This window comes from Myotis yumanensis, unplaced genomic scaffold (genome assembly GCF_028538775.1).
Source record: "Myotis yumanensis isolate MYYU_CA2020_CCGP unplaced genomic scaffold, mMyoYum1.0.hap1 SCAF_2, whole genome shotgun sequence".
NCBI classification, from domain to species: domain Eukaryota; kingdom Metazoa; phylum Chordata; class Mammalia; order Chiroptera; family Vespertilionidae; genus Myotis; species Myotis yumanensis.
In genome coordinates, this window is record NW_027223753.1 from 22,991,235 (window position 1) to 23,017,286 (window position 26,052).

General features: G+C 42.7%; 1 protein-coding gene across 5 annotated transcripts in view; it reads right to left on the reverse strand.

Moving 5' to 3' along the window:
- KIAA0319L (KIAA0319 like) overlaps positions 1-26,052 on the reverse strand; it is a 113,685-nt gene that overhangs the window by 15,811 nt on the left and 71,822 nt on the right. For all 5 annotated transcript variants that reach the window (XM_070404709.1, XM_070404711.1, XM_070404708.1 and 2 more), the window contains 11 exons: positions 25,949-26,050; positions 22,959-23,056; positions 14,294-14,381; positions 12,995-13,087; positions 11,116-11,248; positions 7,314-7,542; positions 5,253-5,376; positions 4,518-4,650; positions 2,385-2,533; positions 935-1,086; positions 437-575 (listed from right to left, as the gene is read on the reverse strand). In XM_070404709.1, coding sequence (XP_070260810.1) covers positions 437-575; positions 935-1,086; positions 2,385-2,533; positions 4,518-4,650; positions 5,253-5,376; positions 7,314-7,542; positions 11,116-11,248; positions 12,995-13,087; positions 14,294-14,381; positions 22,959-23,056; positions 25,949-26,050 — 1,440 coding nt within the window. The remainder of the gene's footprint in view (positions 1-436; positions 576-934; positions 1,087-2,384; positions 2,534-4,517; positions 4,651-5,252; positions 5,377-7,313; positions 7,543-11,115; positions 11,249-12,994; positions 13,088-14,293; positions 14,382-22,958; positions 23,057-25,948; positions 26,051-26,052) is intronic.

Below are 26,052 nucleotides of genomic sequence, written 5' to 3' on the forward strand. Positions count from 1 at the left end.
ACCAGTTACTTTACCTTCCCTGGATTGTCAGAAAAAGCCTGAGGCTCAACTTATAAAAATAAATGTTTTCTGCATTTGGGTGTTGATGAGACATCATGACTCAAGTTATTCCTGTGCTCAGATCCCCAGGGTACCCTCTCCCATCAGTCACATGGAGAGCAGGAAGTGCTGGACTTGGGCACAAAGGCCTGGCTCTGACACAACCACCCTGAGTTTCTGTTTCTCCATCTGAGATGAGTAGGAGGAGGTCCATATTCCTGTGTGGGTAGGAGAGGTAATGTGGGAACAGACAGACTCTAAGGATTTTTCAGCTTGGGGTTTCTAGATTTTTTAAAAAATCTGGCTCTGTCCATGCTGGGGAGAAGGTATCTCAGGATGGAGGCCCTGCTTGGCTTATCCAGCAATTCCACTCAGTCTCATCACTAAATGAACTCACCAGGTTTCACCTCCACAGTGGTCTGGTCTGTGTTACTCTCACCCTTCGCATCAGTCACTTTCAGATGAAATGTGTAGGTTCCCTCGACCAGGTTGGAAAGAAAGAGGATGGGGTGGTGGTCAGAGTGATTTAACACCTCCTGTGGGGTTGAATAACATGGCTATGTTTGCAAAACAAAACAACTCCTTCTGTGGACTCCGTTGCTGCTCTGTCACCACTAAGCCCCCTCTGAGCTAGACTGCTTCACCTCTGGCAGCTTCTGCTCTGTAATAGCACTGCAGCCCAAGGCTGCTCAGATTAGGGAAGAGAAACTCACCCTGTGCCACGCTAGCTTGCAGAGTGACCCTAGGCAAGTCATTTAACCTCCCTGGATTTCAGAGAGCAATCAGGTTTGATATAAGGAACCACTTGGTTAAAACAGTAGACTATCTGGCTCAGCCTCCTCTCCCATCTCACCCCTTGGAACATGTGTTGCTCTCCAGCCCCTGGCACACTTACCCCTGCTGCTGGGCTCCCCTCATCTCGAGTCCAAAGGTAGCTGACTATTCCCTTGTCATCTGAGGACTTGGAGCCATCCAGCTCGGCTGTGTCCATGGGCAAGGTTATCACCACATTCCCAGTTATCTTGGCTATAGGTGGTTTGTTCGTTTCTAAGCAAAGAGAAATCATTGACATCATATAATATTCTAGGGGGGAAAAAGAAATGCTTCTTTATAATGTTTATGGGGAGTTAAATGGAGAACTGTTTCAGGAGTCTATCCATGCCAGGAACTCACAGCATAGATTTTTTTTTTATTTTTTTGTAAATCCTCACCCAAGGATATTTTTCCCATTGATTTTTAGAGAGTAAAAAGGAGGGATAGAGACAGAGAGAAACATAGATGTGAGAGACACACTGGTTGGTTGCCTCCCACACGCATCCTGACCAGACCAGGGATCGAGCCTGCAACTGAGGTGTGTGCCCTTGGCAGGAATTGAACCCAGGCCCCTTCAGTCCACAGGCTGACACTAACCACCGAGAAAACCGGCCAGGGCTAAAGGTGTAGATTTAAAGCCACGGAGAGAGAAATGCTCTCTGACACCATACAACAGAGGGGACAAGGGTAGTTTCCTCCTACATTCCCACGGCAGCCTCCCTTCAGGAACCCATTTCTGTCCTCTGGAGGTTTATGATAACTGGAAACAAAGGCCCACAGCTGGATTAGAGCCTTGGAGTTTAGGTTTCATCCAGCTGATACCACAAATTCTCTTTAAAATATGGGTTAAAATGTTATTCTCTGAGCATCTACTTTGATTCCTTCTTTAGTACTTTAATAGAGAAAAAGGAGAGAGAGGCCTCTCAACCTGGGCCCCACCTGCAGCTTTGTTTACTTAGGTGTGTACTCTCTAGTGTTTACTGAGCTCAGGATATTGCAAATGAAGGGCATCTGTATATCTGATGGTTTTTCCTACTGTCAGCTTAGAGCCCTCTCTCGAGGCCATTACTGATCATGAGCCTGCAAACCAGAGCGAGGCAAATCAACTCTTGTCTCACGTTGGCTTCAGCGTGCAGGTTCACAGGAAAAGCACAGAAAGCTACAGTGCAGGACAGTCATTCTGAAGTCTGACAGCAGGTGTCACTGTAGCTTGTGGGAGAGTCACAGAAACCCCAGGACTTAGCAGCAGAGGCAAAATAAAAATGCAAAGGGAAAAAAACTTAATTCTTTTCCTATTCAATAGAGAACGAAGGAAAGGAGAAAGGGAGAGAGGGGAATGCAAGAAATGAAAAATCACCTTACAACCACTCTCAATGAAGACTGTTTTAAAAAAGCAAGTATCAGCTGCCCTTACCCCAACTTTCCTCCCCACACCCTGTCTCTAAATCAATTTCTGCAGCCAAACAAGAGATGATGAATTCCTCAGTTATCTAATCCTGAGGCTGCTGCACCAACCCGAGGTAGGGAGGTACCTTCTTTGACAATGACATTCACAGAGCTCTGGCTTTGCAGGTTCCTCTCATCTTTGACAGTCAAGGTGAACACGTAGGTTCCCGCTTGCAGCCCGGTCACAGTGGCGACACTGCTGTTAGCCTTCTCGAGCTGCACCCCATCAGGTCCCCTGGACAAAGAGAGAAACCAGAGGCTGGAGTTGTACCCGTTTGCTGCTCTCTTGTCCCTGACTCAGCAGGTGCAGACAATTATTGCCTCAGATGAGACATGAACTATTGTTTCCCAGACCTTGAGAGGACAAATTTTAAAATATTCCATTTGGACAGAGTGTCATTTGGCCCCACAATACAGGCTACCTGCTGATCAGAAAATTCCATTCACCAGTTTTCAAACAGATTTAACTTTATCCTTTATATGAGCTTCTAGATAGAACATTGAACTCTTTGCTGTTCCAGTTTGTAAAAGGAAGAAAGTGTTCTAAGCAGGTCTCTGATCAAAAGAATGATTTCATAGTGATGTTTCTGAAAAGTATTTCTGGCCCAGTAGTTGGTCCAGCTCTTGCCAGCAAAGAAGCAAAACACATTTCTTAATCATATGCCAAACTCACTCTTGCTGAAAAGTCAGACAAAGGAAGTGGGCCAAAGCTGCAGAGGAATTCTCAGGGCAAAAGCATCCTCTTCCTAGTAGCTCTGAAAGCAAAGCTCCCGCCAGCTCCCAGACAGGGACCACAGGGGACCTGGCACTCGGGGCATCCTTCCTTCTCCCCTGAGGCCTCACTCAGCAGCCTGCAGCAGGCGAGTGAGCTGTGTGCTGACACCCAGGCACAACGCTGCACACACTCTTGAGTCCTGCTCAAGGGTCAAAACGCCCCAGAGCTTTCCTTAAAACTACAGGACAACCAGAGAAATCTGTAGACTTTTCTGTTTTGTTTTGCTATTTAAACTTATGACCTCTGACTCTAATAGCCCCTCCTGAAACAGATTCTCCCCAATGAAGCTTGCTAATAAGCATTATTTCTGCTGTAAACACGAATAAAACTCAACCAAAAGATTCATCATTAGTATCTTCAATACTTATAATTAAAACACATGGGGCTGAAGAAGAAAGATTAGGTTCTCCAAAAGATAGAAACAAGAGCTGAGAAAAATAATTTCTAGAATCCAACTCACCAACAGTAAGTAGTTTCTGTAGTCCAATTACAGCCCTTTCCCATCCACCTCTAATGCCCCTGACCAAAAACAAAAACAAAACACCCAGTCTGTTCTATGATTGCTACCTTTGGAAACAGAGAAATTAACTCCTTTTTAACTTTTCATTCTTCCTTGGAATTCTTTCACTACTTTTGAGTTCCAGTTGTTATGGTTTAAAGGAGCTGAAAGAAACTGTGAGAGCCAGGAATGGTTCAATTAGGTGATTCCATTTTGGTTAGTATTATTTGGTCACTGCCTTTCTCCTCTGGCTAATGTAGTTGGTAAGTGTGGTCTTCAAGGATATTGTAATAGAGCAATGCTTTCATTTTGTAGATGAATTTTCAATTCTCCTTGATAGCTGCTCTGCCCCGTCCCCCTGCCAGCCTTACCCAGTTAATTTTGAGAAACAGTATTTTTCTGCTCCATTACCCCTTCCATCCTGCCTCTCAAGTGTAATTAAACTATACATTTCAGCAGATGGATTACACCTGTAAAAGCACCAGGACTGCAAAATACTACCTGGGGACTAGGTGATGGTAAGCATTCTTTATTTCTTACAAAAATTATCTTATATAATTTTCTTAGTGTTGAAGTTGGCATTGCAAACCTTTCTTTCTCAGTCACAGCCCCCTAGAATAAGCCAACAAGAGCAAGTAAGTACTTAAAAAAAATTTTTTTTAATCCTTGCCTGAGAATATTTTAATTGATTTTTAAATTTGTTTATTTCTATTCATTTTTAGAGACTGAAGAAGGGAGGGGGGGGGGGGGAGAAAAACATCGACCAGTGACCTCTATACATAATGGGGATCAAACCTGCAACCTTTTGGTGTATGGGATGATGCTACAACCAACTGAGCCACCAGGTCAGGGCACAGCAAGTACACTAAAAAAAAAAATAAGTAAAATCTTGCTCTGCAAATGTCTGGAGTCTTTGCATAAGTAAGGCTTTGTGTCAATACTCACTGTGTTTTTTCCCAGAGATACGAGATAATTTTCTGATCATCTGAGCTTTTGCTACCATCCAAGGTTGTGCTATCCATGGGAAGGGTCAGCTCTTTATCTGGGCCTGCATCTGCCCGTGGCGGCTTGTTGTTTTCTAGAAGACAGAGACATACAGGTCAAAAGCAGGCAGTCCAGTTGGGAGAGGGGAGGATCCATTGGGACATATATTTGGGAAGCCATGAGGACTCTGCCTCTCTGCCCAGAGAATGGTCAGAGATTGTGGGACAGATATTTACTGGGGTATGATCGGGAAACTCACAATGCAGAATAGAACACTTCTGAAAGAACGTGGCAGAACCTAATGAAGTTACAATGCCATGCTAAATGGGAAATATAATGCTTTAGGAGTTCAAAGGAAAGGGTCTGAGTGATACAACAGGGCTTTCTTAAGGAAGTAGGCTTGAAGCTGGTCCTTAAAAGACACATGATAGGATTTGGGATGGCAGAGACTCAACCTTTTACGTCCCCTTGAAGGCAATTAACTAGCCCAGGGCAAGGGATAAGCTGAGGCTGTAAAGTACTCTTTCTCTCTAGCTAGGGGAATAAACAACAGAAGTTACTAGGACAATAGAAGCTGCCAGGGGCTCCGTGGATTGGTGCCTCCTACTGCTCCCTCATGCACCTCAGAATCCAAACCCTCTTCTCCCCAAGGTTAAAGGGACCAGCAAGAGCCTGCACCTCAAGGTTGGAACTTACCAGGCTGCACAATAACAGTCACTTGAGCGGTGGCCTGCTGTCCTATTGTGTCAGTCACTGTTAGCTGGTACGTGTAGTCTCCTTCTTGCATGGCAGAGAGCTGCAGGATTGGTGTTCTAACACCCTGGATATAGAAATACAGACCATGGAAAAGCAGCCTCCCAGAATCACATTATACGCTAAGTCCTGCTTGGGTCTAAGAGACTTACCCAGTTTTCTAAACCTATTGGTACTAGGCTACTACCTCCTAGAATTCAGCAAAATTAGTGAATGCTGGATCAGACGCTGTGGGACATCTTGTTAAAAAGTTTCTCCCCTAAAGGGAACAACCCTCCCTGACACAGAAGCAGTTTCAAATAAAATCAGAGCTCTCACAAGGGAGGGGAGTATAGGGAAATGTACAAAGATAACCAAGATCACCCTCTAAGACCCAAGGCAGAAAGAAGACCATCTATACTAATAATAGAGGAATATGTAAATTGTCCAGGATGCCATCACAGTGACAGTAACGACCAAACAGCAGGCCAGCAGCGGGTTAGTGAGGGATGACCAAATGACTGAATAGCAGGCTGCGTGGGGCGACCAGGCCAGCAGGGGGGGGCAGTTGGGGGTGACCAGGCCAGCAGGAGGGCAGTTGGGGGTGAGATCAGGCCAGCAGGGGAGGGCAGTTGGGGGCGATCAGACCTGCAGGGGAGGGCAGTTGGGGGGCGACTGAACCAGCAGGGGAGCAGTTAGGCATCAATCAGCCCAGCAGGGGAGCAATTAGGGGGCGATCAGGCTGGCAGGCAGGCAAGTGATTAGGAGCCAGCAGTCCCAGATTGTGAGAGGGATGTCCAACTGCTGGTTTAGAACATCTTCCAAGGGGTCCCGGATTGGAGAGGGTGCAGGCCAGGCTAAGGGACACCCCTCCGCCCCCGTGCACGAATTTCGTGCACAGGGCCTCTAGTGAATATATAATAACACAATTCTTAAAAGTGTTCTTCCTACGAAGGCTGCACAGTGATCCTAATGAAGCGCTCAATAAAACATGGCAGCAATTCCAGATGCTATGTAACGCTACGCTGACCCTTACAGATTTGTGCAGATTCTGCAGCAACAGAGAAACCCAACACAATACTTAAACTAAACCCAGGTGAAATGTGAGCTTTAAGTCATGCCTCAAATCTAGAAACATAGACTCCTGAGTGTCACAAGGAACACTACATATAACTTAGAACAAACTCCAGTGCAGGAACTTTAGAACAGTGGGAAAACCTGACAGCCTCTTGCAGACAGTTTGTTTGGCCTATATGTCTTAAAAGTTGTAAACTTTCACATAAAGGTCTGTATTTATATTTTCCTGATAATAATGGGACCATACTTCCATCTGGCCACAGCCAGCTGGGCCTGAGAAGCAGCTGGCCCCTTTAGTCAGGGATTAAGTTCTCTGGTTCACCACAGCCCCATCCAGTTTTCTTTACTTACTTATGTTACCTGTGTGGTGACAGATCTAGTCTCTTATTAAATATCTGCAGAGAAGAGCTCACCACCTAGTTGGGCAATCTACTCCAATTTATAAGATTCACACCCATGCAGCTTCTAAATAGTTTGACTCTCTAGAACAGGGGTCCTCAAACTACGGCCCGCGGGCCACATGCAAATACAAATATTGTATTTGTTCCCGTTTTGTTTTTTTACTTCAAAATAAGATATGTGCAGTGTGCATAGGAATTTGTTCATAGTTATTTTTTAAACTATAGTCCGGCCCTCCAACGGTCTGAGGGACAGTGAACTGGCCCCCTGTTTAAAAAGTTTGAAGACCCCTGCTCTAGAATCATCCTAGAGCAGCTACCATTTCTCATCCAGTCTTTTCCCCTGATAAACATTTAAGATATAGGTTTTTGATAGTATGTTAATTAAAGGCTCCTTAAACTTTCTGGATTTAAAAAGAAATTCAAATATTCTATGCACAAATCTGACTTTGGTCATTAAAATACAGCAAGTACAAGCCTTGGATAGGTGAACCAGTCCAGTAGCTCCAATTCCCCTGGGCAAGAAAAGACAGAAACTCTTCCCTCCTACCTGCATCTCCACCACTTTCCCTTTGCTGCTGGGGCTGAGTGACCACTCATAGCTGGTGATGCCATGGTCATCAGTGCTCTGGTTCCCAAAGAGCGTGATGGAGTTTTGGGGCAGGGTGATTACTTGGTTGGGGCCTGCATTGGCCACAGGGGGGTAATCCACAGCTTTGTTCACTGTCAGGCTTGCAGTGGTCGAGTTGGTAGCTCCATCTGAGTCTACTACAGTCAAACTATTAGGGCAGAGAGAGGAGTGCAATCAGGAATGGTTTTCAGTAAAGAAGAAGAAACATAAGAGGACTGAAAATCAAGAATAAGAAATACCAAAGTGCAAGGGTTACTAATAAGTAACCAATTCTTACCATTCCTCTCAGAAAGGTAGAGTAATACTAGAAGCTAACACTGACTAAGGGTTCACTGTGTACCAGGCACTGTTCCAAGTGGTTTACAACTCAATAAACAACAGCTCTATAAAGTCCTATCTTCATTTTACTCCTTACACATATGAAGGTCTAAGGCAGAGAGAGGTCAAGTAACTCGCCCACGCTTGAAAGTAGTGGAGTTAGGACCTGAGTCCAGGCAGTGTGTCTCCAGCGCTGTTTCGCTCTGCTGCCTGCATGTATCTGTGTGCTGGGACCGTAAAAGCATTGTCTGATCTGGCCCTCACAGCATTTACCAATCTCAATTTACAAGTGTCTTAGAGAGGCTAAGTAACCTGCCCAGCATCCCATTCTGAGCCAAAATGCAAGCCCAGTTCTCTGACTCCCAAGCCTAGAAACCAAGTCTTAAGAGAGAGTCCCTGGTCCCTATTCCTATGGGGCACAGAGACACTACATTAACTAGTGCTCTGACTACAACAGGCTCTCCTCCCCACCATCCTTTTTGGCTATGTACACTCACAGGAATGGACATCCTGAGCAGACAGCCTCTGGGATGGACTAAGAGGGCTGGCTGTGGTAAGACAGGAGCTCAAGATGGAAATGAATTCTCCTATGCAACAGTCTCATAGTTTGTGCCAGTGTGAAACAGGATTTGAAAGAGAAAAATAATGTTCATTTATAAGAACGGGGCATTTCCCAAAATGATGCCTTCCAGCTGAACAGCCTAAAGCTGCTCTTACCACCTCAAAATGTGAGCATAAGCAAGCAAGGAGGTTGGGCTCCTTCGATTTTGCTGACAGAAAGATAAAAAGCATAAAAAAGACATGTCATTTGTTTAAATCTCACCAGCAGCCACAGACAGAGCCAGGCACCTGTGGGTTTTTTTCCCACAGCCTCACCTTTTCCTATGGTCTGAAGGGGATTTTGGTATTACAGCCTTGAGAAAGAGCACAAAAACATCAGATACATACTAGTAGACATGCAAATCAACAAACATCAGAAGAAAAATCCACAGAAGTTTCCTTTTTTTTCCAGTTTTCCTATTTTCAGTTTTTTACATACACTATTTGTCTCCTATTTCAGAATAAATAATAAAAGGGTAATATGCAAACTGACCCTAACAGCAGAACAACTGGGAATGACTGGTCACTATGACATACACTGACCACCAGGGGGCAGACGATCAATGCAGGAGCACCCCCATGGTGGTCAGTGTGCTCCCACAGGGGGAGCTCTGCTCAGCTACAAGCCAGGCTGATGGCTGCCAGTACAGCGGTGGTGGTGGGAGCCTCTCCCACCTCCTCAGCAGCACTAGGGATGTCAGACTGCAGTTTAGGCTTGCTCCCTGCTGGCAAGTGGACATCCCCCGAGGGCTCCCAGGCTGCCAGAGGGATGTCTGATTGCCAGCTTAGGCCCAATCCCCCAGGGAGCAGGCCTAAGCCAGCAGGTGGTCATCCCCCAAGGGTTCCCAGACTGCAAGAGGAAACAGGCTGGGCTGAGGGATCCCCCCCGCCCAAGTGCACAAGTTTTTGTGCACCAGGCCTCTAGTTTCAGAATAAAAGCAAGTTATAGATAGGTGGCAAAATAGAAGCTGCCCATTACTGACTTTCACCGTGGTCCCTGGCTTACATGCAAGAATCCTGGAAACAAATAGCAGCTGACCACAGGGCTGGGAAAAAGGATACTGCCATGTACTGCCATGTAGAAGCACGGTAGAGGAAAAATGAGTGGAATCAGATTGGACCTTAATGCTAATCAAACTCAACCCCGTCAGTTCATAGATTGAGGCTTAGAAAAAAAGAATAGATTCCTAATACTCTACCCATCTGAAACGCTGTTTTTAACCTTGGTTAAAAGCTCAGACTGCTTTTGTGACCTTGGGCAAGTTACTTAACCTCTTGGTACCTAAATTTTCTAATCTATAAAATAAGAGTAATTATATTACTTTATAAGGTTTAAATGGCCTTCTACTTGCAAAGAGCTCAGAACAGTACTAAACACATAGTAAATGTTCAAAAACCAGTGGTTATTTTTCAAAACATCAACCTAGCCCAGATTAAATCCCATAAATGTTAAAATTCCTACATTAGAAATCTAAGAAAAATCAATTCACTTTTCCATTTTAAGTCAATGAAAAGGCTTCAACCTTGTAAAATGGCAACTACCTTTCATTCTCCTGAAGTCTTGAGTCAGTGACAGTGATGCTAAGTCAGAACCTGCATATGTATTTGTATCGTAGGTGTTGTGCTACGACATTCATCACTATGTCTCTGGTAGTGTCTAAAACTTGATTAATATCAGATCTGGTGGGGGACACAGACACCCAAGAATAAGCTGTTGCACCGTGGTAGGCACCACATAAGGGCACTGAGTGCAACCTTCTCCCCTCTCTGGAGGGATCTAAGAGAGCCTCACAGAAAACTGTAGGTCCCTAAGGATAGGCAGAACTCCAACAGACTGAGAAGAGCATTCTAGGAAGCAAACAAAATACATATGGGTCAAGTCAAGGAACAGAGTAGAATGAGCCCTGACATGGGGGTTAGAAACTCTGCAATTCAGTGCAGTTTAGTAAATACACTGAGCCTCATTTTTCTCAGATATAAAATGAGGACAGTATCATGTACATATGATGTTTGGATGATACAGTACTTTGTAACATACAAGGAATTGTGCAGATATAAGGAGGATTACTCTAGAGTCAGCCTCACACTCTTATTAATCATATTCTAGAATGTTGAAACTAGTTCCCAAAAGGACTGTCTCTGAATAAAATTCTCCAAAAAGCCCTAATAGAGAAAGATCCTACAACTCATATTCAGATAAACCACAAAAAGTGTCAAAAGTATCGACCTATTAACCAGGAGGTCACGGTTCGATTCCTGGTCAGGGCACATGCTCAGGTTGCAGGCTCCATCCCGTGTGGGGCCTGTAGGAGGCAGTCAATCAATGATCCTCTCACATCATTGATGTTTCTATCTCCCTCGCTCTTCCTCTCTGAAATCAATAAAAAAATATTTTTTTAAAAGTAAAGGTTTTGAGATATAAATTGAAGAAGCATTTCCCATAGGGAAGAGACAAGATGATAGTAGGTTCATGCTAGATTATTCCTGAGAAAAGGCAAAGAAAGACAGGTCCTTTCACTTAATGACAGAAATCCTAAAAATGTCTGGAGAACTGCCAGATAAGACTTTGAATAGGACTAACTGTGGTGGATCCTAATCTATTATGCAAGGGCTTTTGCCCTAAAAAGTTATTTGTGTTGTGACCACAATTACTTTAGGGCTCAAAGAATCAATGGAACCACAGGCTATATTTTCAACCACTCTACAATTAAACTGGTATCTGTCAGAGTTACTCCTATAAGAATGTAGAACCCATATAAGGAAAATAAAGGCCAATGGTAAACTTGAAGGATCCTAAATTTACCTGAAAGTGTAGTTCCCAGGGACGAGCTTACTTAGTTTTAATATGGCCGTATCTTCAGAAATCTTCTCTTCTCTCAGAGGTCCCTTTAGTTCTTCCCAATGGTACCTGACGATTTTATCATCATCAGTGCTTTCTTGATCATAAAGAAACATCGGTTACAACATGAGAGCGCCTGGTCTCAGCACTTACTCAGTTTACACAAATCAGGGCAACTACCTATAGAGATTTGAGGCCAGGGAAACTTCATGAAATTACAGGCTATCTCTCCAGATTATTTCTTCCCTATGAATATTGGGTCATTCTGCCTCTCTATGACTATTCCACTGCATAGTTTTCCAAGGACTCCAACACAGGCAACTCTGGTTAAAAAGTTACTGAATAAGAAAAGGAAAATAAAAAATTCTTAAATGCATGAAAAGATACTCAATCTCACTTAAAAGAAATGCAAATTTAAATTTCACTTGAGATACCATTTTTAAACCTATCAGATTGGTAAAGACCAAAGTTTCATGACACATAAATGGGTAAAGGTGTGGAGAAAGAGGAACTTTCTTAAGTCATGGTGGAAGCATAAATTGTTACAACCACTGTAAAGAGCAATTTGGCAAAATTTACCCTTTTCCCTGCAATTCCTCTTCTAGGAATTTATCCTACAGATATCCTTACATATGTGTTCATCATCATACTTACAAGATTATTCACAGTAACATTATTTGTAATAGTGAAAGACCAGAAATAATCTAAATGGTCATCAGTAGAGATTGACTGAAAACAAGTATATATTCAAACAATGAAACTGTACATCCATATAATGGAAGGCTATGTAATCGTTAAAAGAAAAAAAGAATAAAGTATTTCACATATTGATTCAGAAAAATTATCCAACATATAGAAACAGGCATTGTACATAACAGTGTACATACTATTTTATCATAAAGACTGTATATGCATCTTCTTATCTATGCATAAGATATCTTTGGAAAGATACATAAAATAATACCATTGCTTGTCTGCAGAAAAACTGGATAGTTGGGAGACAGGGATGGTAGAGATTCTTTTGCCCTGTACCTTTACATATTATTTAACTTTGACCTATTCAAAAATATAAAATGATTGGTACTATATGAATCTTTCTACCACTCTCCCAAGTGCCTCTTCCTGTCCTGTCTCTTACCTCTTGGCCTGCGATTCTTCTAGCCTCCACTTGTCAGAACTATCTACATGAAATGTCTAACACTGCTAGAGATTCCTCTGCTAAAGCAGTGGCTACCTCTGCCAAGATAGTCAGGGTAACAGGGCCTTAATGGGTCTCAAGAGAAGCCAAGCAAATATTGGTGAGATGATAGGCCTGAAACCTCCTACACACACATAGCCAGGATCAATGGCAAAGACCCAGAGATCCTCTCCTGTCCTCTGAAGAGACAGTGTTAGTGAGCCAAGCAGGGTTGTGGAGCACATTCTGAGAGTCTCTCCAGGAGAAGGCTGACAATCTTGTTAGGCAGTGATGGCTAGATGAGAGCTCCTTAGTTAAGACTCTCAGTTACTCATCTTGCCATGATAGGAAAGAGTTTTGTTTCCATAACTGAGAATGGCAACTCCATCTAAAAAAATTTGAAAACCAGAAAGTTTCAACTAAAATAATGCTAAATGCATGCATAATCCCACTTTCTTACCATCTCAGAATAGAAATGTTACTTCAAAGAAGCCACATGGGGGTTTTAAATAGGGTCTGTCTGGTTTTTACTTCCTTATCAGTTGCTTCAGATGGTTGGTCTTCCCATAATGTGGTCAAGAAGCCTAAGCAGAATGCTGGTCCAAATCTTTGACCAGAGTATCCAGTGAATGCTGTTCTAAAACATCGTGCCCAGTAAATACTCACGGCTGCCATCAATGACTGTAGAAGTGGTTGGCAGAGAAATCTCCTGGAACTGTGGTGACACAATGGCAACAGGAGGCTGATTTTTACGGGGCTCTGCAAGAAAATGACCCAGAAGAAATTAAAAGAGGGGCTTTGTAAATTATAAGAAGAGCAGGCCACCTCTGGGTGGATTATGAATGTTTCCAATACCTAATCAGCATCTGAAGCATCATCAAATGTATAAGTCACAAGGTTGGCATTCTAACATAAGACACCCAGGAGTTTTTAAGCCTCTTGCAAGCCTGACTTGTCTTAAGACCACACCCTGTGCATTCTTTCAATGCTCATGTGCTATCTAGTTTGTGAAAAGTACTAAAGTAGCAAGTGATTGCTTTCAGGCAAGCTGACCAGAGGTGGACAACAAATAAAATGTGTGCAATAAAGGCGTTGGAAAGCAAACTATCCCTTGCCACAACTGTGCTGAAAAGATGAGTAATTTCTCAACCACCTGGGAGCTGACTATGTGGGAGGTGTCTAGGCTGGAGTGTTAGAAAGGTCACAAACCACTCACTCTAGTCCACCTGAATGACTGCGAGCCCAGTGGCTTTTTCATTGAGAATGATCAAATGGTCTTTATGCTAAACACATTTTTAAGAAAGAGAAAGTATTACCTTGGCTATAAAATCAAAGGAATTAAAAGAAAATCTATTATTAACAAAGACAGAGAATAGTATTAAGAATTTGTGCCAATGTCTGGACCACTTCGCCAATTTCCCCCAAATATCTCTGAAAATGCAAAACAAGATACCTTGCTATCACACTGTAATCTACTGATCACTTAAAAATAATAATGGAATTTGGTGTCCAACGTGAAGGAGAAATGGCAGGGATTCTGTGAGGAAGACTGTGTACAAAGACCCACATTTCTGGAAAGAGATCAGAAAGGGCCAGCGACTTGGCTGGTTCTCCTACATACTTTTCCTAGGCTCCTGGCTTTCTTGTATCTCTTAATTACCACACATGGACCTCTCTCAGCATGACCCATTGGAGAAGTAGTTCTCAGGCAGACAGGCTACTGCTCAGTGCCATACTGCACTGTAGGTCATGTGGCTGACATTTCCCTGCCCAGCGAAGTGTTCCAACTAAAACCAAAGTATATACTTTGCCACCCTATACCTTTTTCTACATTGAATTAGGAATTGCCCAATAAATGTATTTTTTAAAAAGAATGGAAATTAAAAACCCCTAAAATCAAATCTCCCTCTCCTTGGGAATCCTCAGAGGGAGCAATGGAGGCACAGTCAGGGCTGAGAAACATACCTGGCTTTACCGTCACATTCACACAGCCTTCCCCATGGGAATTCTGACCATCTACAATCACTTTGAATTCATATAGGCCTTGAGTGAGCTGCAAAAAGGACAGAAAATCTTATAGTCAACCATAAAGAGGAGCAATTATACTTAAAATCACACATACGTGAACTTTCCCCTGGTGATTTTTGCACTCTCTTCTTGCACTGTTTTCAAAATGGAGAAAGTGAACTAACCAAAGAGATGAAACTAAACTAAATGAATTATAAACTAAAAAACCATAGCTTTTAATGTGAATCTTATTACTAGCTGCCTCTGGAACAACAGAAGGGATTTCAATATCTCTGTACTCCCATTTTCTTTTAAGAAAAACATTAAGGGCCCTACCATCCCACTTCTCAGCGTTATGAAATTAAAACAATCATCTCTGCAAAGAAAAACATTTTGTGAAAATACCAAATAGCTCCCAAATATCTAACTATTTTTCCCTACTGACTTCCGCTAACTGTATAAACATAATATAAAAGAAAAAATAATCACCCAAATCCCACTGTCCTAACACATCAATTAATCCTATATCTCTTATTTCCTCCCAATCCTTAACCGCACAAAACAATAGTTTTAAACAGTCCATCCAATTCAACAAACATTTATTGAGAACAAATTATGTACCAGTTATGGTCCTAGGCCTGGGATTTGGAGATAAATAAGATAAGATCCCTGCCTTCAAGGAGCTTATATATCAATGGTATTCAGAGTCTAGCTAAAAATCAAAGTGTGAATCAAACGTTTTATTGTTCTTTCTTCCATTCATTTAGCATAAATACTTTTCCCATTATAATAGTCTTTTTAATAGTCACTTTAATGGCTGCAAAGAAGTATATGAATAAATGTGCCATAATTCACATAAGCATTCCACATTGCTGGCTATTTTAATTGTTTCCAAATTTTCACTATTATAATCTACTAGTAGCCCTGCGCATGAATCCGTGTGCTTGCCGCCCTCCTGTAGCTCTCCGCGTGCTGCCCCCGCCTCCCTCCCCTTCCCCCCTCCCCCCTCCCTGCCTCATAGCTTGCTGCCCTGCCCCCTCCTGTAGCTCTCTGCAGCCCGCTTGTACCTCACTGGTCCACCCTCCTGCTGATCCATGATGTGGCTGTGACTCGGTTGGTCGTTATGCCTCAGGGTATAATGGCTAATTAGCATATTCCTCTCTTATACAGGATTATTATGACATCCTTTGGGCAAATAGGTTTTCTTTCTTTTGAATTACCTTCTTTAGGTAAATGCTAACTGACTGCATATACCTTTTTTGACCACTTCCTTCTTTTTGTAATGCTCTCCCTTCCCTGGCTTTCACTTCCCTGCCCACTCCTCATTTTCTTCAATTTCCTCTTTCCCTTAATGACGGTGTTCCCTAACATTCCAATCACAGACCATTTATTTCTTCATTCTACACTCTCTGGATGATCTCATCTATTACCATGGCTTCAATTGTCATCTATTTGAAGTTGGTGTGTAAATTTATCTCTCTAGCCCAGATCTCCAATCCCTTACCCTTTGTTGGACACCTGCACTCAAATGTTTCACAGGTATCTCAAACTTACTCTGTTCAAAAATGAATTAATCATCTACAAATCTCTTATAAACCTGTTCCTCTTTCTGTGCTCATTTCAGTGAATATCACCATATTCACACCAATATCCACCAACGTGCCTAAGTCAAAGGCTAGAATGATCCTAGATTTCTCTTCAACACCTTCACCCAATTAATTGATCATCAAGTCTTATCATCAAGTCAACCTCATATTTCTCCAATCCAATCACTTCTCCATTCACACTGCCATCACCTTAGTTGTTAATCATTCATCATAGCACAGTTGTTAAAGGCACTGGGGGGAGGGCTTTAGAGACAGAAAGTTCCTGTTCAAAAGTACCATTTAATAGTTTTGTAAACTTTGACCAAACCACTTTATTTTTCCAATTTTTCATTTTACAATTTATAAAACATATATTAATATCTACATCTTGGGGGTGTTATGAATATTAAAATAATTGCATAAAAGTACTGTTTCTAGCATATGGTATGTGAAAGGGTGAGGGCTACGCCCTCCATCTTACCCTGGATCCTCCATTTTTGGGCAGCCATGTGCTCAGCAAGGAGCTTCTTCCCGGAAGCCCAAGCTTCTGCTAGCCACACCCAGGATTTCTTTAAACTAACCAATGACAATCAAGGGAAGTGGGCACCATAGATATGATCACATCCTGTGTAACAAGACACCGACTTGTGCCTGGCCTATCGGCAGGACCCACAGTCCTTTCTCCTCCCTTTACTCCAACCCCCCTATAAAAGCCCTCTCCACAGAGTTCTCTCTCTGCCACTTGCCACTGCGTCGGCGAGTGTGGGGGGAGCTCAAGCTAGCTTGAATAAAGATTCTTATGCTTTTGCATCGGACACGGCTGGCTCCCTGGTGTGGTCTCTTGGGGATCCAGAAATCTGGGCATAACATTTGGGGGCTCATCCGGGATCCCCAAGACCCTCGATCGGGAGAGTCTGACTGACCACGATGTCTGTGTGTTGTGTATTCTGTTCTGTGTGTTATATGTTCTGTCCTGAATGAGCTCACTTATGAAATTCTGTAGTGCCCGAAGCGGTCTAGGTGGATGCACTGCCGAAGGGCCACGGGCGGGGAGAGTTGGAAGACGTTCCGCTCCCCAGGAGGGATGCGTATTCCCCTCATGAGGGATGTGGTTTCCCCTCACGGATTTGAGACGAGGTGGGTCGCTCCCGCCGGTTTGGCGTAAGGCCATCGTCTAGCTTTCGAGTTTGCTTCCATGGAGATGGAAGGCTGTACTCTTTTGGGGCCCTTTAGTTGTCTGTGTTTGTGTTGTTTTTTTCTGTTTTATTCTGTGGACTTACTGGACGGACATTATGGAACAGACTCAAACTACCTCTTTAAGCATTATGGTCGTTTTAAAGTCAAGGGCTGGGCCAAACCTGCTTGCCAGCCTCAAGTGTGGTTTTCCAGGGCCGCTGCGGTGAGCCTTGAAGCCTAGGGCGCGGGGGTGGGTGCGGGTGGAGCCGCCGCAAGTGAAGATCTTGGTGGTAGTAGCAAATAATTTAAAGTCCTTCTTGTAATCGAAAAGTTTTACAAAATTTAAAAATGCATCTGGGATTTCTGTGCATGTGTAAAGAGAAAAGTGGCTTGAAACTAATGCGCGCATTGTCCGATTTCGGATTAGATAGAGTTTTGAGCTGGAATCTCTTTACAAATGTACAAAATAAAACCCCAAGACCGATTATTTCCTAGGAAAGATGGCAAATTTTACCCAAAGGAAAAAAGATGCTGGCTAGATTTAGCAGCAGGATTGGCATTTCCATAATAAAGAACAGTTTTTAAAGGTTGTTACAAGGTAAAAAAAACAAAAAACTGGTCCTTTGTTAATTAAGAAAGCTTTTCTTAATGGAGGAAGGGGATAGTCGCCTCCCGCCTGTAGCAAAATCTTAAAGAATGTGGTCAATTTACATCTGAAAAGACCAGGTAGGCCAGAACCTGTTTTGCAAGGCTCAAATGTGGTTTTCCAGAGCCGATTGAAAGTAAAAAGTAAACTTTACTAAATCAAATTATAAAAATTGCTCAATAATCTAATTTGCCTCATGAAAAATCTAGAGGACAGAATTGAATCTGTTGGTTGATTATGTCTTGCATTTTTGAAATTTATTCTTAAAAATGTTACTGATTAAGAAATGCTGAGTATTTGACTTGCTAGCTAAAAGTTTAAGGTTCGGATTGAATTAGGAAAAATTGTGTAGTGGTGGTAGCTAAATGCCTTTGCTTATTGGTCTGACAAAAACCAGTTTAAATTTAATTGATATTCTTTAAGATAATTATAAAAGGTATAAACAGCTAATGAGATTTCTGTTTGTCTGCAATATAATATTGGCCATCTGTCTTTTAGGGATTTTGGTTTGCTCTTCCCTTGTTTATTGTGAGAATGAGGAAATCATCTTTTCTGTCAGAGAACAGTTTAGACAGCCACCATTTTGGGCTGCATGATTTGGCAGCCGCCATGTTGGCCGCATGGCTTGCCGTGCCCCTGGGGGCCGCCATCTTGAAACAGCAAAGGCCTCTCCCTCTGACTTAGCCAATCACAAAAGGAATGTCTGCTCACTGAGGCAGGATGGAATTTCAGGGGTGGAGCTTTAAGGCAAAGTTTTACTACAGAAATGTGGATGGGGCAGAAAGTGTGCTTGCCTCACGGATTTATTTAGTACTATTTTTAAAAAGATATTTTAAATAATTAATTAGCAATCACGGTCTTAATATAATTTCAGTGATATGATAGACCAATGTTTCTGAGCAGTTTGCTTTATAAGGGCCGACAATAGTAAATCTAGAAAACCCTGCTTTCCTTAAACTAAGGACAATTAAAGGTTATATGTTCCCTCCCTAAACAGAAGTTAAGTAGCTTATGTCAAAGTCTTTAAAAGGGACTGATAGCAGTAATATGATAACAATTATTTCAGATAAAACATGAAAGGATTTATTCCCTTCCACTGTGTGGAAGGCCCCCTGGGAAGGCACTTAAGCATTCTGTACTGACCTCTCTTGACTTTTTTTTTGCCAAGAGGATTCCAATTGTCTACAGCTGTTATCTGAGCTCTCTGTTCAAGCTAAGATCATGAAAAGCTGGTACCATGGATCTGTCTCTTGCCCAATGGTGTAAGCTGGGCCCTCTCTGGAGAAGAAACCTGGGTTCTCCATGATCAATACCGGGGCCCCGCCAGCAGGCAAGGGGATCCAAAGGCAGTTGCTGGGCATGGAGGCCAGAGGGACATAGGTTAACAAGGAGACAGAACTGAACCTCACATCACCCTACTTGGCCCAGAGGATGGCTGGTAGTCAATGACGGGTAAGACCCTTCAGGGAGGGGCGACCTAAGACAGGCACAGTCGGGGGGGGGCAGTGGGAGAGAACTTGGGGTTCAACAGGTGGGGCGCAGATCCTCACCCCCCCAATTGTGCAGGGGCTTGAACACTCGCCCCTTCTGAGGAAGGTCTCCTGTCCCCATGAATGCTTCTTGCTTCCCATGCCCAGCCCAGATCAGGAACCAAATAACAGAAAGAGATTTGGTCCAGCTGAAATCAGAATCCAGATAAACAGAGGTTTGGCTAACAGACCCTATGTCTAAATCTAGCCTAACAACAGGAATGCTCAGAACCTTCACAAGGATGTAAATTAAAATTATTGTTAGAGTGTTAAATTTGACAGTAAAATAGTTGTCAAGTTCTCAAATTAATTAAATTTGGCTAACTTGAAGTAGGTAATTATTCAAAAGGTATTAACCAAAATTTTCATTTCGTGGTAAGCTGCTGGAAGACATCTTACCCAGGTATGGTTTTCCTGCTATGATAGGATCCGACAACGAACCAGCCTTTATTTCACAGGTAGCGCAGGTAGTAGCCAGGGCTATTGGGGCAAATTGGAAATTCTTATAGGCCCCAGAGTTCAGGGCACGTAGAAAGGATGAACAGAACTCTAAAGGAGACCCTTACCAAATTAACCATGGAGACTGGCGGGGACTGGGTGGCTCTCCCACCGTATGCCCTTTACCGGCTAAGGAACTCCCCTTACACCCTGGGCTTTACTCCCTATGAAATCATGTTTGGCAGGCCAGCCCCTATCATTCCTAACCCTGCCTGTGACTGTGTTTTGTTTGACTTGCTATTTTCAATTGTTTGTTGGAATCCTCATGGAGGACCTGGCCTGGTCTTTCCCTTCCTCCCTCCTCCTGATTCTGAGAGCGTCTATAGCTGGATTTCGGGTGACCTCCAGGCTTTCTGTCTGCAGGAGACCTCCCTATGTACCCATTGTCTTTCCAGGCTGACTAGGAGTCATTTCCCCACAGGTCGGACCCCAGCCTCCGGGAGGGAGGACTCTATGGGAGCAGTCTGTAGTTTTCTTTGAAACTCCCATTGCTTAAAGGGAGACAAGCAACCGGCCTGGGCTGAGACAAGGAGGGCGGGGGTATTAGCAGTTATGTTACCAGCTGAAGACCGCTAGAAAAGCGGAGGAGGAACAAAGCTGAAGTCACAACACCACCCAGCTCCTGAACCACCTGCTTGAGTCCATGCCACTGTGAGAGGGCAGCGGCTTCCGGGGGATGCTCTGGCTGGGCCCCCGGGAGACCCTAGGCGAAGCAGCTGGCTGATGTCCCCTTCCGGTGAGCTCCCTTGGAGGAGGCCTGGTTGCTGCTCTGCCACAAAGGGAACTGGTGGAAAGGCAGGAGAGCGGAGCACTGTGGCTGATGGGCAGGGTTAACAAAGGGACACTCTCCCTGGACATGGAAGCCATCGGGACTTTGAAGTTCTCCAAGAGAGGAGGAGTCTGACTCAGAGACTGGCTGAAACCTCATTGGGTTAGGAGAACTGGAGGCTGAATGTTGAGCTTGTAGACTGCAGTTTGCTGGGCAGAGATCCAAGCCCAGTTGTATAGGGGTTGAGCTACCTGTGTGCAGCAAAACAACTTTCTCCCATGCCAGAATACATTTTAAGGAAATTGGACAGACTGTGTTTGCTGCTAGAAAGAAGATCTGGCCACAGTGCACAGCCCTGACAGTGACCTGCAGAAAACTGTATACATCTTCATGGACATAGCTCCAAAGAGACAAGGACAATTTTACCTTATATAGGAAGGTCTTGTATAGCCCTACCATATCTCATGTTTAGTAACAGAATATGTTATATTAACCTTCAATTCTCTTACAGGTTTAAATGTAGCTATAGCTGTGGACCGGTGATAGTCTACAGTCCTTGGTAGTCTTTGGGAATAACTGGCAAGTGTCCAGTCTCGCATACTGAGGGACATTGTTATAGCTATGTATTAGCTGTCCTGGAAGGTGGTCAGTTACCATTCTTGTTGTGTTTAAGTTGTTAAAAGTGAAATGTTTTCTTTCCCTTCCACCGGACCATTTGTTATAGTTTGTCTCTGCCAGGTCACAAGCCCAGCTCCTTTTGTGCCCAGGACAGCAGGGAGCCTGAGTGGAAGATGACCTCTAACCAGACACACCCGCTGCAGATCACCCTCGGGAGGACAGCGGACCTCGCCGGACTCCTTGTAATCCTCCTAATGCTGTTGACTTTCGGCCCTTGCATTATTAACAGCAGTCCGTCTCATGATTGAGCCGGAAGTCTCAAGACAAGGGGGGAATGAAAGGGCGAGGGCTACGCCCTCCATCTTACCCTGGATCCTCCATTTTTGGGCAGCCATGTGCTCAGCAAGGAGCTTCTTCCCGGAAGCCCAAGCTTCTGCTAGCCACATCCAGGATTTCTTTAAACTAACCAATGACAATCAAGGGAAGTGGGCACCATAGATATGACCACATCCTGTGTAACAAGACACCGACTTGTGCCTGGCCAATCGGCAGGGCCCACAGTCCTTTCTCCTCCCCTTACTCCAACCCCCCTATAAAAGCCCTCTCCACAGAGTTCTCTCTCTGCCGCTTGCCACTGCGTCGGCGAGTGTGGGGGGAGCTCAAGCTAGCTTGAATAAAGATTCTTATGCTTTTGCATCGGACACGGCTGGCTCCCTGGTGTGGTCTCTTGGGGATCCTGAAATCTGGGCATAACAGTATGAACTCAATAGGTGGTTTTAAATTTTTATTTATTTAGGTTTTTTTTACTCAAGCTATTATCATTTCACACCTACATTTGTCAACAGATTCCTCAATGGTCTCCCTGGTTTGAGTCTTATCTCCTCCAATCTGTGGTCAGGGTGATCTTTCCAAACTGAAAATATGAACATGTCTTTCTCTTGCTTGAAATCTTTCAAAGGCTCCATGTTCCCTCTGGACAAGATTCAAAGTCCTTACAAAGGCTCTGTGCAATCTGGCTCTGTATCTCCCCAACTTACTTGTGCCACAGGGTCTAGTAAGGCTGAACCACATATCTTTTTCCCACATTTTCTGTCTAATATTTGGCCCAGTGGACATATTACCTCCCCTGCTTATAGTATTATCACTCTACCCTTTATCCAGTTAAGTTAGAAACCTTTCATGACCCAACTAGACAAACTCTAAAAAATCTACTTTGACTCTCCAGGGTTTCAACATCCCCTACACTGACCTAGTGAATCCCATGTTATAATTACTTGTCTTCAGTCAGTATCTCTGGTAAATTAACTCACTGGTAACAATGCCTGCCACATAACTAGTGTACAATAAACAGTTGTTAAGGAAGGAAGAAAGAAAAGAAGGAAGGGAGTAAGGAAGGAAGGAAGTTAATTGCTTAACTAAAGAATATGTAAATTTTATGGCTCTTAATAACTACAGAGTCTAAAAAAAATGACTGAGCCAATTTACAGTCACGTGGCCACAAATAGCTTACCTTATTTCCCAAATTCTAAAATTCTTATGTTACCCTTAAAAGCAGTTGAGCATATATTTGCACTCAAAAGCTATCACCACCATGCTTATACAGTCTTTTCATCATAAATGAAAATTTGAGAATCACATACTAACAAATACTGGATGTCAGTCAGTCAAGATTTTTGAAGGATTCACTTCTGAAACATTATTTCCAACTTGAGTGTTGACAGAAAAAAATTCTATATTATAAACTGTTTTAAATGGTCAACACCTCTAACCCGGTTCTGCAAATAACAGGATATGAATTCACCTTGGATAGTTTGAGGATCTGAGAATGTTTCCCTTCCATTTCTCCACTGTAGTCTTTAGGATGAGTAATCAGCTGCCAGTCGTAGGTGTAAGTTTCTCCTATGGAAGGACAGTTACAAAAATCATCAAAACACACACCTACACACAAAGAGGGCAGCCACATAGCCTGCCAATAACAAATCTCTTCTAAACCTTGACAAGACCTTAGTTTTTAAGATTTCACTCCAAAACCTATAGGGAAACCAAACATTCTTTTGAAAGAAAGGGTATGTTCTGCTAACTCAGCCATAGTCAGGGATTCTTCCACTTTCTCCCAGCAATGCTCAATACTGCCTCATATCAGTACCAACCCTCCCCCAAAATACCAGGTTTCTCTTGGTGTGGCATGCCAAAGAAAATGCATGCCCTACCAGCCACTATAGATGAACTCATTGGAAACAAAGGCCATTTTCTTGTAAAATTTCTTTTGCAACAAAGAAAAGCAATAACTTCTAAATAACATGTTTCAAAAATAGCTTTTTACAGAATGCTAACAATGCTCGACTCACTGAGGTCATCACACCCTGGTGAGTTAAAAGAGCTGCTTCATTCCAGCTGAGCGAAATAACACTGCAGAAGATGGCAGAGGATGGCCCACTTAAACAGCCCCACTGAAGTTAATTAAGATCAAATGAAGCATTAAATGGTCCTCATTTGTAGCTCAGACTATATGACTGGGTGAGGCAAAGATAGAATGCCATTATCTAAATGGAATCCATCCCCAGTTAAAGTGGTCTTAAATTTTGGGGAACAAAATGCATGTCTGGCTAGGAAAGAGTGGGATTTGGTAGGAAGGTTTAGTTTAAGTTACACCCCAAAGTAAAAAATAAAAGGAAACATAAGAAATCTCAAATGCTTAGCAGAGAATGCTCATCTTTTTCTTATTTCACAAGTTCAAAAGTTAAAGTTAACACATAGAACTTAATTCTAAGATAGCCTTCATCTTAAGACCAGATATTCTTTTATAAGCCCGAGATACAAGATCTATTACTCCACCTTCCTCTCCAAAACACTACTTTACTTTTGGCCAGCTGTCAGCCCACACAAATGTGCATGGAGAAGCTGGGCTAGATAAGGAGCAGGGAGGAAGCAGTAGAACTAGAATTGGTGTAGGAGATGACATTTCTTTCAACTGTAGTTGAACATATTTTTCCACACAGAAACTAGACCCACACTAGTTTGGGAACTGACAATTTTATAATATATGTGGCTAACAATACAAATTTCCAAAAAGGACAATAATCCTAGGACAGAAAAGCTCAGGGGATGAATTATGCCTTACAGCCAGAAATTTATCCAAGGGTAGGAATGACTAAGTATAGGTCTGTTAGACAGATTGCTGGTTTTAATAATTTAGGGCAGTGGTTTTCAAAACTGTGCCTCCAAACCCTGGAGGGATCTTTAGAGGTGCGTCAGGGGCTGACACAGAAGGGGGATGACGAGCAGGCATAGCTGGTCTTACCCTCACTGTCCCCACCCTTTGAAAGTTTGAAACATCCACTTTATGTATCTGATTAAAGGCTGAAGAACCTGGGGAATGGAGAGTTGAAAAGAATCTCTTTCTGAACTGATGTGCTTTAGAATACTGAAATACAAGGCAATATTAACCCACAGAAATGTACATGCAAACAGGTCAGAAAAGAAAATACAGTACAGCCTAGCATATCTTTCACCAAAGAGTGGAAGCAATGGCAGCTCAAGGCAGTTCTTTCCTCACCATCACCTTCAAAGACCATCAAACCCATTCATCTTAGCACCAGAGGAGGAGAGAAAAAAGCTGCTTTACTCTGGCTGGTGTGGCTCATTTGGTTGGAGCATGCTCCTGTGCACTGAAAGGTTGTGGGAAGGCAACCGATAGATGTTCACGCTCACATTGATGTTTCTCTCTCTCCTCCCTCACTCCCTCCTTTCCCCTCTCTCTAAAGTCAGTAAGTATAACCTTGGGTGAGGATAAAAAAATACAAAAAACTTCTCTAGAGGAAGGTGGAATGACTTGACAAGAAAAACTCAATTTGAGGACAGAAATATACAACAGAGAGGAAGGGCATTTAGGTTCTGGATTTGATATGAGGCCCAGAAAGTAGAAATACTGTACTGGAAATGTGTATACCTAAAATGGAAGTACCCCTTCCTGAATCGAGTATGGCATTCTACTTGACTAATCTTATAAATGACAGTAATATAGACCCAATGCAATCATTTTCCATCACAATGTGTTCACTTCATGTCATAGACAGTTTTAAGAGAATATGTATGTGTTTATAAGTCAAACCTTGGAATATTAATGTATATTTCAAAGGTGAAAGTGATGTTCATATAAAAGTTTCCTTAAACAATGAATTAATCATCCCTTAATTTATGTATTTTATAAATTTGAGTTTTATATATTATATTGGACCTGTCTTTTTTTTTTTTTAAGTAACAAATTTACAGTAGCAGTAGTCTTGAATAACTTCTCTGTAAGTTTTATACCTGCTATTTTCTAGTGGTTTGGCCAAAATAAAGAGATCAACCTAAGCTTCAGTTTCTTCCTCTTTTGGTATAATACCACCTTTAATGAGCATCAGCTATATGCTAGGCACGGAAGTGGATGTCTTATATACCATTTAATTTTGCCCTTAAAGTAACCAATGATGTAGAAATCATCTGATTTTACTGAGAAAGAAATAGAAATTAGAGAAACTAAATAACTTGCTTAAAATCATTCAGCTAATGATCGGCTGAGTTGGGATTTGAATCCAAGCCTGACATTAAAGCCTATGATCTCAGACATTGTTATATCGCCTCACGTATCACATATATATTTGTGCACATGCATGCTATATCCTATTCTCATAGGATTGATGCAGTGAGTAAATGAGTTAAGATATGTAGATTATAAATTACATTATAAATTAAAACATTTCATTATAAATTAAAACATTACCCAAATGTAAGGGGATGTTTTACTACCTTCAAGTGGCTCTTGGAGAACATATGCATTTAACTGGACTGCATTCTTAGGCAGGGTCATCTGGACATTCTCTCCAGCAGATATGACCAGTTTCTTTATAACT